The following is a 14,558-nucleotide window of genomic DNA, read 5'->3' on the forward strand; positions in this document are numbered from 1 at the left end:
ACAGAAGCACGGGTAATAAATCTGCCCGGAACTGAAGTTCCAATCCCTCTCCCACAAAACATCTCTACAAGAGCGACACGTGGGTCCTCCTACTCAGCAGGCAGTCATCAGAGAACTCATTTACAATGTTTACAACTGCCACCTTTACATCACTTTTGAACCTGCATTTTCCCATGTCTCAACCACTGCTCTTATTCCCTGGCTACACAAGTACACAATGCTTCGAAGCAGCTGCTTTTCCACTTCATGGGGTAAGGCAGATGGGGAAGAAAAAGCGAAGGAGTATTTTCAGAAAAAGAAACATCATTAAAGTTAAAACAGATCTGCAGAAGCTACCGGATCCTAAACAAATCATACACAGAAAAAAGCATGATACAATTTAGAAAACAGTATTTTATTTAAGTTAAAAAAACCAAAACCACAAATGCCTCTGGAAGTGAACAGCAATTTGCCAACACTGTTTATGCTACATTTAAGAGTTTTAAGTCTTGTTCTGCAAGCACTCTTACAGTCAATTTACCATTCTTTCTCTGATCTTAAAGAGACTGCCACAAGCTGAAACATCAACAAAAACGTTTTAAAATTTTGTAAAAGCCTCTTCCACAAAATTCAGTCAAAGAGATATAAATTTACTATTTGTTAGCATATTTTAGCTAAAGTCTTGTAATTAACCCTAATCAATATTAGAATTAAGAAGCGAAATTTCTCCAGTACCACAAATCTAGGTTTCCACACTGATTAAATGTGGTACACACATAGCACAAAGCAAACCCACTCTTATTTATGGCCAGAAAGAGGAAAGCAAACTGTTCAGAGCAGACTTCCTTTTGCACTCATTCTTATAGCCCAAAATATGCCCCAACATCTCCTTCCTTAAAAGAGCTGCAGAAATTTGGGAAGACTGGTCCCTTAGTCACTCAGCTTCAAGGTCAGAATACAAAATTAATTTGAAACAGCTACCATGTTGATACAATTATTTTACCTAGAACTCCATACAAAAAGTTATAAAATGATCAGGAAAAAATTGACTGTGTTCTAAATATGCTTCCTAATTGTAAGTAAGAGATGAAATGGCTGTTTTCCACAGTTCATGCCCTAAGTTATAAGAACTGTTTAGGTTAGTTTATAACCTGAACTTCAAGAACTTGAGTTAGGAAGAAATGTAGGACAACACTACTATTATACTACCATCATTAGTAAACATACCACATTCTGAATCTTCTTCCTACTGGCAAAGATACGAAACCGAACTATTTACAAGAACCGTTTTTCCCTGCCCCTTCAGCGAAGTGAAATGTAGCACCAAATAGATCTCGTAAGTGATCTGATCTTTCTTCAGTCTTCTTTTCCTAATTTTTAGATACTCAGAGCATTACTTCCAAATTTGCCTGTGCTTCAGCTATTCAAGTTTGCATTTCTAACACAGCCATGCTATGTTTTGCTTCTAATAATGGACATACCTAACTATGACACAGTTCATTATGCCACACTCGATAGTGAACAGTAATTCAGGTTTGAAAGTGGTATTCCATGCTAACACTGCATATATACTAGAGATAACAGGAACTGAAAAATTACAAAGTGAAATTCTCTTAACAAGGGAAGTAAAATTCTTTGGTGAGTGTAGACACAATGCATGGAATCTGTTTCTTTGCATTAAAATCTTGCCGAGTTGAGCAGGACACATACTCTGCCACTCGGCGATTTACACGAGTTAGAATCTGCATGAGTTCAAGTTTCCTTCCATGTTCCTTCAGCACTTCACACACTGACTGAATAAACCAGGAGCCTTCAGCTGAATTCCTCCAGGAGTAATAGCCTGCAGAAGAGAGAGATGTCACATTGATCAGGCGTAGCAGCCTCCGATACAGGGCAGGATAGCAATTACGGGAACAATGCCTTGTTTCCAACAGCAATCAATGTTTTAAAATAAAACCTCAAAACCACTAACCAACAAAACTTAGATTTGATAATCTCCCCAAATTGTCACTCGAAAGATTTTTCTAATCCTCTCGTCTTTTCTCATCTAAGAAAACTTTCAGCAGGTAGAAAATCAAAAGGCAGGAAACTATCTTCTGCTGCAACAGTCTCAACCATTAACTGCTAACAACTGCCTCACAGAGTACACATCACTAAAAAGATGTGACTGTACAGATGGAGCCAAGGTGCAAAATGGATTTCAGTGTCGCTGTCTTCAGTACTACGTGCATGAATTAAAGACTGGAACCTAACTGATAACGCAAAGGGCATACTAAGGGCTCTGCCACCACTAATTTTGCTTAAGGATGCAATGAAAATAGAGTCGACAGGCACATAACATGTTGGTGTATCACCCACTTCTGCATATACATCTACAGATATCCCCTTGTTTTGTTCTCTTAGAATTAATAGTGCCTTTGATGTCCTGCAGTACACTATTCGAACAACTCACGTTAACTGAGTTTATAGCAGACGAACACTTGAGAGTTTGCTAGTGAGAAAGATACATATGCAGGGTTTGGTGGTTGGGATTTTTGCTAAGAACTGAGAATAGCAAATGCCTCAAAATAAGATCAGGGGAGAAAAAACTATCAAGGGAAGAAAAATCATATTTTCATGAAAAAGAACAAATGAAGTAGTCACCTACTGACTGGATACAACTGCCAGTTGTCATCTACAGTATCAATACAAGCTGATATATAGATACAACTTCAGGAACAAAAATTTCTTTGCACGTCTCTCACCTGGAGCTGTAGAATATGCATACACGAAATCTGCTTCTACAGGTATTTTTTGACACACTGTTTCTTCTGATCCACTGTCTGCGAAAATACCAGAATCCAATTCTGTCCCTCTACAAGCCTATTAGGTGGAAAGAAGAATGGAACATAAAATAAAAAACCCCAAAGAAATCAAGGCAGTGATCATGATCATAACACTAATCTTCTTTTCCTGTTTTAAAGACTATAATATCCCAATTAAAAAAAAAACCTGCAAAAATAACAAGAATTTGTATGGCACATTTCCATTAGACTCAGGAGAAAAGTAACTGGTATTTATTTCAGTCAGCTACACAATTTGGTTAAGATGGATATTAATTTAAAAGTGCACTCAGAGACTCACTAAAATATTGCCTACTGTTCAGACAGATTTTACTTAATTCATAGACTTAAGGTAAAGCAACCTCAGCTATTACAAATACTGCCTACCTAATAGGGCAGACTGTGCCACTTTTAGACCTGAAGATAATTTTATTCTAAAAGTAAGTCCATTTAAATCAATTCTAGAAGCGATGAACTTTTTCATACTAGTAATTAATGGAAAACAATGTATTTTTTTAAAGTATCCAGCTGATTTGATGATCATTATTCAGCTGTACGTCACCTGAATGAAAAAGAGCTTGGGTTTTCCGGCTAAACTTCTGCACCTGTCACCTCTGAAAAGTCTTGTTAGCGCTCTCAGTTCAAGAAGACCATCTGTACCATAGATGAATCCTTCCTCACCATGGCTTAGCAACACACAAACAAAACTGCTTCGCTTGCTGTGATCTTCTTCAGAAACTTGGAAAGAAAAAAAAGAGAATTATCTTAACTTCCTGCATTCCCTAAAAGCTTTGAACATTTGACGCTTCCTATGTGACGGAAATCTTTAAGAACTAATTCCCATGTTTAGAAACTTCCAACCAGTTTTCACTTCGAACAAAAGAAGCCGGCCTACTTTACTTCAGGAGGCTGGACACAGAAAACTCTGAACTAAAGGCCGACACTACCCATTCTAAGACACGGCCACAGAATTAGGCCAGGAACACTGTCAGGAAGCAAAGAGGGTGCCCCCACAGTGTCCCAGAGTGTGAATGGTACACCTCACTCATGCAGTAATGGTCAGGCTCGTGATCTGAGACTGGACTGATGGGAAGTTCTGAGAAAGGATGGGGAAATCTTACCTCTCTTTCCAATCAAGAGATGCTTCGACTACTTGGATTACATGGGAACTGAATGGAATATGAAAGTTGCTGCTGCAGGGACCTAGGTACCAGCATTACACACACCCCTCCTCCCTGTAGCAAGGTCTAAAAAGACTTTTCAGGCCTCTAAATTTTGTACTTAAAGACATTTCAGCTTGATATGAGGTGTTTGTAGGTACTTTTTTCCATCTTATGGTATGCAAAGAGCACAGAGCAGATATTCTCTGATGTCTTTCATTGCCTGACTTTATGGGGATTGTACTTGAGGACCAAGATGATTCCTTTAAATGTATGAAAAGATACAAACATGGTTTAAAAGAAAGGATCCCAAAGGAATTCCGAGTGGGGAAACGTAAGAAGATGCAAGAGTTTGTAGATGAAAAGTCTAACAGTCCCAAAAGCTGAAGTCATCTGTTCAGAGCTTGCCAACAAACTGAATTTCCATTCTGGAAAAAATCAGATTTTTTTTCTCAAGCAATGCGCACCCAGGCATTTCTACAATCTATGGACAAGCACCTAGAAGAGTCAGGAAAGGCTGTTTTTTGGGAATCTCTAGTTAGGCTGCAGTCCGTGGTTTACACTGCCTGTTAGGAGGCCTGGTACCACAGGTAAGGCAGAGGGCTTTCCACCTTCAGCTACCGTCAACAGACGGGCTGCACCTATACTAATTAACCATGCCTGGGAGCATTCTCTGGCATAAACAGTAACTGGCACTAAAGAACCTACATCTACGTTAGCAAACACATTAAAAACAAAACCAAACTGAACACCAACCAAACAACCCCCCCCACCCACCCAAACAGGATGGCAGCCGGCTAACTGGCTGTTGGGAATAATCCCTGAAACGCTTTTACTGGGGAACTTGTGACCTGCAACAGGCACAGTCTGGGAGAGTGCTCGTAGGCATGAGCCACAGTCACACCGGAGAACCCTCTAACAGTTAACTAGAATCGACCGTGTCCCAGGGCTACAGGTACCTCCAGGCACCGTTTAATTCGCTGGTCTGGATGTCGCCAAGTCCAAACAAAGCAAGACTAACAGCAACAGCAGTATAAAGCTCTCACTTGACACAAGGGTGTTTTGTTTCACAAGTCAAACAAAACATGAGCTGTTTCGCTAGAAGACTAATTGAGTTTGCACACTTGCTGTTCTGGTCCCTCAATCAGAACCCCACCCCTGGATCAGGACACCTCTCGGGCCACACCACCAGCCGTATAGCACAGAACCCGATTAAGCAGGTTTCTTTCCAACTCACAGAGCTTCAGTGGTCCCAGGGTCAGAATATAAATCAGTCTGCATTTAAGTTTCAGCCTTTTTTCCAGCCTTCTTTAGAAGATGAGAAAGGATACGGAGAGAACAGTCAAGGCACAAAAGATGGAGACACAGCAAAGGTGAATAAACATAGAAACTATGACGTACATGCCATCCTTAGCAATAAACCACCGGTAGGTGTGAAATATCATCTAAAAGAACCATGGAAGAAGACATGTGAGGGCTAGAGATATATTTGGAAACAGTGGTTGATTTAATACACACGCTGAATGTATTATGACCTACCGTTTTTCAGTAGTTTAGAAATGTCATTGCATGAAAGATCATTGTTGACCTTTACTTTATATCCCAACTTCATAAAAACTTCTCTGACACTTGCAGCATCCGCATCTGTACCCAAACGGGGCAACAGCCCTATACGTAAGAGAAATGGATTATTTTTCATATGATATAGATTGCATAGTCTGATTGAGCCAAATTCTTCTCTCGCTTATACCTGTATCAGTCTGGATTATTATTCCATTATTTCAGATCCAGTCTAACAGAAAAAGCATTGCACTGTTACACATACACCATCTCCCACTCTTTGTACCTATATTGTAGATTTATCTACTCCTTATTTTTATATTTACCTATCTATACAACGACATAAAAAATAATTTAATTTGTAAAACAGTAAAGGTAAGACGGGTTTGAACTGTCGATCAATTTTTCTCTCAGTTACTACTATACCCTAATGTGTTCCCCCTATACACGCTTGCAAGAATGCACTGAAATGAATCACACCCATTCACACCACTTCATTTTAGATTGCAGTCAAAACTGGTCTGCATTATTTTGAAGACTAATGCCACTAACTTATCTAAATTACGGAAAACATAAAAAATTGAAAGTGGTACCTGTGTCTCTGTGGAAGTTCTTATTGTTTATTATTACACATTCTCCCATCTCTGGATAATCCATTCTGTAACTGTAGTCTGGCAGAATTCCAGAGTCCATCAACTTGCTAGCAGGCAGGTTCTTTCTGTATAGGAATCAGACAAACTTCAGGTGTTAATTTCTTAACTTTCTTTTCTAGTTTCAAAATAGTAATAATAAATTAAGGTCATTTTATCAAAACCAACGAAACTTGTACGGGTTTGCTACCTGTTCCCTAGAAGTTCCCTCAATGAGTTCGCCAAGGACACCAAGCTGAGTGGTGTGGTTGATACCCTAGAGGGAAGGGATGTCATCCAGAGGGAACTTGACGGGCTAGAGAGGTGGACCCGTACGCACGTCATCAAGTTCAACAAGGCCAAGTATAAGGTCCTGCACCTGGGTTGGGGCAATCCCAAACATGGATACAGGCTGGGCGGTAAGTGGAATGCCAACAGCCCTATGCAGGAGGACTTGAGGTATTGGAGGATGAAAAACTGGATATGAACTGGCAATCTGCACTAGGAGCCCAGAAAGCCAATTGCGTCCTGGGCTGCATCAAAAGAAGTGTGGCTAGCAGGTCCAGGGAAGCGATCCTCCCCCACTACCCCATTCTCATGAGACCCCACTGGGAGTAGTGTGTTCAACTTTGGGACCCCAGCATAAGAAAGACACGGACCTGCTCAAGCAGGTCCAGAGGAGGGCCACAAAGACGATCAAGGGACCTGGAGCACCTCTCCTGTGAGTACAGACTGGGAGAGTTGAGGTTGTTCAGCCTAGAGAAAAGGCGGCTCTGGGGGGACCTTGTAGCGATCTTCCAGTACTTAAAGGGGACCTACTGGAAAGATGGGGAGGGACTCTTTACTAGGGAGTGTAGTGATAGGACAAAGGGTAATGGCTTTAAACTGAAAGAGGGCAAATTTAGACTAGATACTGGGAAGAAATCCTTTACTGTGAGGGTGGTGAGGCACTGGCCCAGGCTGCCCAGAGCAGCTGTGGGTGCCCCATCCCTGGCAGTGTTCCAGACCAGTCTGGATGGGGCTGGGAGCAGCCTGGTCTGGTGGAAGGTGTCCCTGCCCACGGCAGGGGGTTGGAACTAGATGATCTTGAAGGTCCCTTCCAGCCCAAACCATTCCATGATTCTAAGTTATGTCTGTGAAATAAATGGGTAGGTCTAGGACTAGTGAAAACTGTACTTGTCCAGAGGTTAAAATAAATAAAACTGCTTTCTACAGTTATGGTCCCAAATAACATTTGTTTCAAGTGCAGTAAAATGTGCGCATACATGTGTCTAAAATGGTAATGGCTCTGCACAGGAGATTATGAAGAATTAGTTTAAGGAAACCAATTCTTGTATCAACAAGATAGGTTTTTCTAATATTATCTTTTGAAAGCTACATACCTACCTGGAGGCAAGATCAGCTCTGAGATTGTAAATCTATTCTGAATTCTAACCAAAAGTCATATTACCATTGGATTTTCAAAAGTAAACATTCAAAACCTAGAAAGACCAAGATACTATACGCAGCTTAATTCTGCCTTAATGAGCACGCTGACTACACCACCACTGATGACTCTGCAACGGCTTTCAATTTTGCTCAGTTCATATATACTGAAGTCGGTATGGATTTCCTCATATAATCACACGGGCAAGTGGTTACAAGATTGGGGCCCACTGTCATATTTTATTTTACAAATAAAAAGCCTGTAACGCTCTTAAATCCAATTTTCATTGAAGTACTAAAAAGAACGATGTCAGAAACAAATTAAGTTCCCAAAGAGAGCATGATCTGATAGATGGTGCTACCCCAGCCTAACAACTAGCTGGTACCAGGAGGAACAGACCTGTGTTTCCCCTCTCCCACTCCTTTAAGTTCCCCTTTGCACTTCTGCTTCCACACATACAACCCTACAGCAGGTCAGCTCAAGCAGCTGAACTGCCTGCCACAGGTTCAGCTGAGCGCTAGAAGCGGTTCAAGGAACAGGCTGAACATTTAGCCGAGGCTGAGACAGGGAAGTGCCTTTTCAACAACAGCTAACTGCTTGGTAATACTGTTAAGCCAAGTCTAACTGCACCTCAAGGTTTTTTTGCTTTTTAGCTCCTTTCGCATACACGTGGCCTGTATTTTCAAAGCCAGTACAACAACTCTAATAGTTGCTTATGACAACTGTAATTTACCATAACTGAAAATTTTCCCTTTAGCGCTATTTCTTCTATGGCTTTCCCCTTCTGTTACGGCACAGGATTCCTCAAGACTTAAATTGAAGACTTCAACCAAAAGTACCTCACTTACCCTTTGGAACCAGGAATAGATTTTGCATCTGTCAGATCTTCCCCCAAATGTGGTCCATCTCCTGTGTCTGCCATTATGACTCTCAAGTATCAGCTTGAAAACATAAGAAAGTAGAAATATATGACAGCTAATTTTCATATGAAATACCTTCAGATTGCTTAATTTTTGTTCAGTTTCCTTAAAGCCTTACACTATTAGAGACAAATTTTTAGAAGTATAGAGAAAACAGGAATGTTAAAGGGAGATATTCATACAGAATAACTTTAGCCTAGGACTGTTAGTATTCGTAGGCAAAAAATAGCATTTCTAAGTAATCCTGACATATCTTTCATTTGAAAGAAGAACATGAACTGTTTTTCTAAATTACTGCATTCTAAACCAAGGGAAAAATAGTCTGCAGATCCCTGTGACCAAATAATTGAAAATGCCTACAAAACGTAGGAAAAGAGACCAACAAACTGAAAACAATCTTGGAAGTATTGTAATGTCCCTACACGGTTAGTAGCATTTTAGTATCATGAATAATGTCATATATGAATCCTTCCGTCTCAGTAAGACGGAAATTGAGATCCAAAACCAAGCAATACAAGTTATCAGGTGTGTGCAAAGACTAACATAGAAGATTAGGTTTTGGGTCATAGTATTCTGAGAAATAAATAATTTCTATGCAGTCCATTTCAAACGAAACATCACTGCATCCAATGCTAATTGGTGTATGTGAAGACAATTGCAATATAAAGAACATAAAACCACAACAATATAACTGTAAACAGCTGATGAAATGCACTCCATGATACAGGCTGCTATTTACTTTTGATCAGAACACAGGACAAGAAATGATGATTGATACCAATCCAGAAATCAATTTTACACACTAAATCGCCCTTCTAGTTACTCCGTGTGTGCTCATGGAACACATTACTACAAGTTACCTTTAATTCAGGATTCAGAAAAAGATGAATCATCATAAAGTTAAATCGTCAGATAGGACAAAGTCAGAAATGTTTAGGAGTGAAATAAGTGCTTAGACATCAAGAAACAAACAAGGCACTACAAGGCAAGTATTTTAAAGAAATTTAGTTAGCAGATATATTTATGGTGAATAGGGATGTATAAATAACCAGACCAAGTAGTAAGATTTGCTGGTCAGATAAAATGAAGATTCTTATTTAAGGATTAGGTTCTTTGGTGGCAAACTGTATTTGCCATCTTACACCATCATATTATTACTGTTACTATATTAACGCTCTTAACTTTGTATTTATACTCCAGCTAGTACACCATGAACATCCATTTTGTGGCAACAATTACTGATTCATCAGCAGCACTAACCTGGGTATGTATAACCCTCTTTTTTCCTTATTTCTTAAAATACATTTACTTACATTTTTAGTTACTTCAGAAGATCTTCAAGGTTACTCTGAATACTATTTCTTTGTATCCTGAAGCACCGATATAATTAAGAAATCTTCTTGCTCACAAAATTATTCCAGACTTCAGAATATGAATTAGCAGCACAGGAAATTTCCTGAAAACCGAATTACAAAAACATCAGATAAGCTTGATTATTTTAGGCATACAATCTCCGAAATGCGTTATTGCTTTATATTTTAGAAATTCACTTTAAAACAGTATCACAGGGCAGGAACTACATCTACGATGCTGAACTTGCCTGCCTAGCACCACGATCTGGATTCATTCATCCTAACTTCAAAGTTTAATTCCTTAAAAGTTCCCTATGTGAAAACAGACAAGCACTTTCCAAGGGTAATTTAAATATCCAAGACCCGCGGCACGATGACAGTGATCCAACTCTTATGTCTTATCATTGGGCAGGGAGCATTAGCATTGACAAGAAAGTCTAGTCTAGAGTGACAACTGGTGTGTCGACCCAGCTGTAACTGGAAAGCAGAGCTTCTGATCCCTGGGAATGGAAAGAATGGCTTTCATTCACGAGAACACTAGAAGTTCCCCTGCTCCAGCAGAGCCCAGCTTCCAGGATTTTCTATGCCTCTTTCAACCCTGTCCCTACCTGCAATCATCGTGGCTTTGGCTCCCAGCTTTCCTGAGTTCTCAGTCTGACACTTCCGAACAAAACTTATTTCGTAGGAAAACATCCAACCAGACTGACCCACGACTCCGATGCAACTCATGCTGTTCCTTCAGGAGATGCACCGTGTGAAGAAGCACAACCCAAACCTTTCACTGTGTCTGGGATTAACAGGAGAGACAGGGAAAAGGTGGTTCTTCACTGTGAGGGTGATGAGGCACTGGCAATCGCACAGATTTTGAGAAAAGACACAGAGCAGCTGTGGGTGCCCCATCCCTGGCAGTGTCCCAGGCCAGGCTGGATGGGGCTGGGAGCAACCTGGCCTAGCAGAAGGTGCCCATGGCAGGTGGGTCGGAACTAGATGATCTTTAAAGTCTCTTCTGATCCAAACCGTTCTATGATAAGGTTAACATCCTTCTTGTTTGTTCTTTGTCTGCCAACAGCAATGAAAACCCACACCATATAAAAAGAGCACAGTATCACACACCAACCGCATTATCGAAAGCGGCCCATGTGTGCGCTGACAGCAGCGCAGCCGCGTCAGCATGGAACTGAACTTCTGCCAAAGGCCCAGGTGTTTACCCCAGCTGTCTGGCACCATGAAGACCTGCAGTGCCAGCGCTGTAAGTACACCAACCAGCTAGCCCGAACTAGTCAATATGCGCCTAGAGAAACTGCAGACACCTCCTGTCTACCACATGAGCCAGCCTGGGCTACCAATAACTACTGAGAGAAAGACTCAGCTAAAGTATAGGGAAAGCTAACAAACTCTCTGGCAAACAGGTGAGACTTTGGAATCATTAGGGAGGGTAAACTGATCATTAGGCTGCCTCAGGTTCACATCAGGTGTGCTCTAACCAATGCTGCGTTCCATTTAGGACTGGTTTTAGTAAGCTGGTGGGAATAACACTGGTGAAGAGCAGCAGACGTCAGTAGGCTAATCAGAGACCTAACAGACTGGGACCCCTGAATGCATCTATAACACAAATGTTAAATTATGCTGCAAACAGTAAGAAAGATCTTCAACCTTTAAGTGACCTTAAATTATTACTCATCTCCTTGACCCTTTTGCAACCTTGAAAGTCTGAAACTGCTCTCCTTGATTCAATGTCAAAGAAACGAGTAAATTTGAAGAAGTAGCTAGCAAAACCTACAGTTACAATGAACTACAGTACTTCGTTTCTGAAAAATGTAAACCACATTTTGTAATACCATATAATAAAAATATTTCTTAGTAAAGACTTTGCAAGCCTAGCTCACAGCCTACAGCTACAACTGTTTAATGAAGTGTTAGAACTTACTGCATTCTACTGCATCGTGACTGCAGCTTGTCTAAGAATCTTTACATACACTAGAGATAGTAAAGAGAAACCATGTATAAATGTTAGGTATTTAAAATACACGCGCTTTATCTTCCAAATAGAATCTGTAACTCACCTTTAATATCCATCAATTTCTCAGCACCTTAACCCACCGAGTCATCTGCACTTCTTTAAAGAACAAAAGACACCCACAAAGACATGCCTGTTTTGTTGCTAGGCTCCGAAATGCACGTTTTAACCAGTAGTATGTTTTCTGCTCTAAAGCACTGGTCAGGGCAACAGCAACACTCTGGAGGACAGTGCTGATTCTAAGGCTACTAAGAATTGCCTCATCTTGGTTTAGGTAATGCAATGATGTCATGTTCTGAAAAGCAGAATAGACATTCCCCTATAGAGGGTGATCTCACACCATTAGGAATAGGGGGAGGGGGGGAAAAGCAGGACAAGGCATAAAGAATATAATAAAAAAAATTGTTATTCTGCTCCTTGATATTCTTTTGTCTGAAAGCTTAGATAAGACGAGCTTTCAACTGTAAGGAAACTTAAAAAACAAGTAGGTGAAAGGAGCAACAGTATTTTTCTAATCTAGCAGAACATGTTCTGTATTTTTTAGGAAGCTTATTTTACAATATTTTATCTGAAAAAATATGAAGTTTTTTTTTAAATCCTGTGAGACAGAGATAGTGAATATAAAGATGACGCTACAGTGATCTTTACAGGTACTCAGTAGTAAAAAAAATAAAGTGGTTCAAAAGCATCCAAAACTATGCTTGACAAGCTACCAAAAATGATGAAAGTCTCTCTGTACAGCAACAAAAGCAAAAAATATATTTTTGCCTTATACAAATGCAGTTGTTCCGATGCTTTTCTTTTGGTAAGAAAATTATAAACAAAACAATGTCCTTACTCCATTCCAGCCTGGATTTACTTATTCTGCTTGGACCTAATGAAAATAAATTCACACTATCATATATCACTACTGCCATAAGAACCATTAGGTTTCTTTTTTAAGCAGCATTTATTTGAATTGTGAACCAACGAGATAAACTAACGATAGTGATAAAAATAATACCAAAGCTGCTCAGACAGGGAAGGAAACAAATAACTGAATTGTCTCTAGTTACCAACTGTATCTTGAAATATGCAAACCACAGACAAGATGTGTTCAGTATATGTCAGCTGCTACAGAGCAACCATTGTAGCAGTATGAAAATACACGTCCAAAACAGAAACCAGTATCATAAAACATGTCCTTAAAGATTAGAAGAGGGCAGTTTTCCGACTCACATGACTGCAAGAAAAAATGTCAACCATTCAAAGAAGCTATTTTATGTACATAAATATATACACGCCACATTGCAATACTAATGCAGACATGCAGATTAAGAATTTTTGTTTCTACGATGTATGATAACCAATACTTATCTACCTAATCATGGAAAGAAAATACAGAAGCTGACTGTATGAAAAAACTAAAAATACTTGAAATATGCCGTTATGTTTTCTCCACAACGTTATCCCCCAATTAAGCACTATTAACAGTGATGGAAGCACGCCAATACCCTAACAGCCCTTCACATTGCTTCTGGTCTGGATGTGGTTGTCGGAAAACACTGCCATCGGGCCAGCACACTGGTCTTTCAAAAGCAAACGGATTTTTAGTTGGTCAGCGTTGACCTGCAACATCAGCAAGACCTGAAATTACTCTGAGATTAGATGGGACCCTTGCTTATTAATTCACCTATAACTATTAACCACACCACCACTGCAACAGATACTAGCCTCGCCAGGCTCCTTGATGCTAAGGAGAGAGCGTGTTATCTTCAAACCCACCAGAAGCAGACAGTTAAAAAGGCGAGAACTAAGGGGGTTGGAGGGTAAACAGATGGGATTACCGGCGCTGTCCTCCAACCCAGCTGGCGACAGGACACAACACACCTCGGACAGGGTTTCCTACGTGCTATCAAAGGTCACTCACTGTGTGTGTGAGGGCCTCAAGCACGGGGGCTGGGGGGCGAGCCCCCCCGGGCCGCTGCCCCTCAGCTACCGCACCCCCCGTTAGCGGCCGGGCCGCTGCAGGGCGCTCGCTAGGCCGAGGGTAACCCGCTGCCTCCGACGCTTTATCTCGGTAGATCCAAAGGCAGCTTCTCACCCCGCGTTTCCAGCTTACCCACCACCCATCGGAAGGCCGCCGCCAGAGAGCAGTTTATAATTAAAGCTCACCCCCCCACACCCCGCCCCTCCTTTTGTTTAGGCAGCTTCTCCACAAACACGCGCTTAAGGGAGGAAACGATCTGCCTTACGCTGCTGGGCAGCTGCTAACCGAGCCCCCGCGCCCTCCCTCCGGGCGAACACCGGGACGGGACCGCGGCCGCGCCCCCGAGGGGGCAAACATCCGCCCGCGGCGGCGCGCTGAGCCCAGCCCGCCCCGGGAGAGCGCGGCCGCGCTCCCGGCCCGGCAGCGGGGACGCTCCCGCTCCCCTCAGCCGACTCCCGAGGCGCCGCGGACCCGCAGCCTGGGCCCGGGCGGCCGCCAGCCGGCCTGCCCTACCGCCACCGCTTTGTTCGGCCCGCCGGCCCGCCCGCACCGCCGGCGCCGCGCTCCTACCTGCGTCCCGCTCGGCTCGGCTCGGCTCAGCTCGGCTCGGCGCGCCACCGCCGCGCGCCCGCTCTGGCTCCGCCCCGCGCCGGGCGGGGCAGCCCGCCCCGGGGCACGCGGGCAGTGGCGGGGAGTCGCTTGGGCGCCTTCGCCTGCTCCGCGG

The 14,558-nt window shown here is 42.1% G+C and overlaps 1 protein-coding gene across 6 annotated transcripts; it reads right to left on the bottom strand.

Moving 5' to 3' along the window:
* Window positions 1-373: 373 nt before the first annotated feature.
* CASP3 (caspase 3) lies at window positions 374-14,473 on the bottom strand. 6 transcript variants are annotated; one of them, XM_040605977.1, is made up of 8 exons: window positions 14,405-14,473; window positions 9,810-9,952; window positions 8,425-8,517; window positions 6,115-6,239; window positions 5,501-5,629; window positions 3,364-3,539; window positions 2,724-2,841; window positions 374-1,819 (listed from the first exon to the last, which is right to left on the bottom strand). In XM_040605977.1, the coding sequence occupies exons 3-8, from the start codon at window positions 8,496-8,498 to the stop codon at window positions 1,593-1,595; spliced, it is 849 nt and encodes a 282-aa protein (XP_040461911.1). In that variant the 5' UTR covers window positions 8,499-8,517; window positions 9,810-9,952; window positions 14,405-14,473; the 3' UTR covers window positions 374-1,592. The 6 variants fall into 6 exon arrangements, with proteins under 6 accessions (XP_040461911.1, XP_040462094.1, XP_040462189.1 ...); XM_040606160.1 differs by lacking the exon at window positions 14,405-14,473 and adding an exon at window positions 14,100-14,284; XM_040606255.1 differs by lacking the exon at window positions 14,405-14,473 and adding an exon at window positions 13,775-14,003.
* Between the last annotated feature and the right edge of the window lie 85 nt (window positions 14,474-14,558).

Source organism: Falco naumanni, chromosome 1 (assembly GCF_017639655.2).
Source record: "Falco naumanni isolate bFalNau1 chromosome 1, bFalNau1.pat, whole genome shotgun sequence".
NCBI classification, from domain to species: domain Eukaryota; kingdom Metazoa; phylum Chordata; class Aves; order Falconiformes; family Falconidae; genus Falco; species Falco naumanni.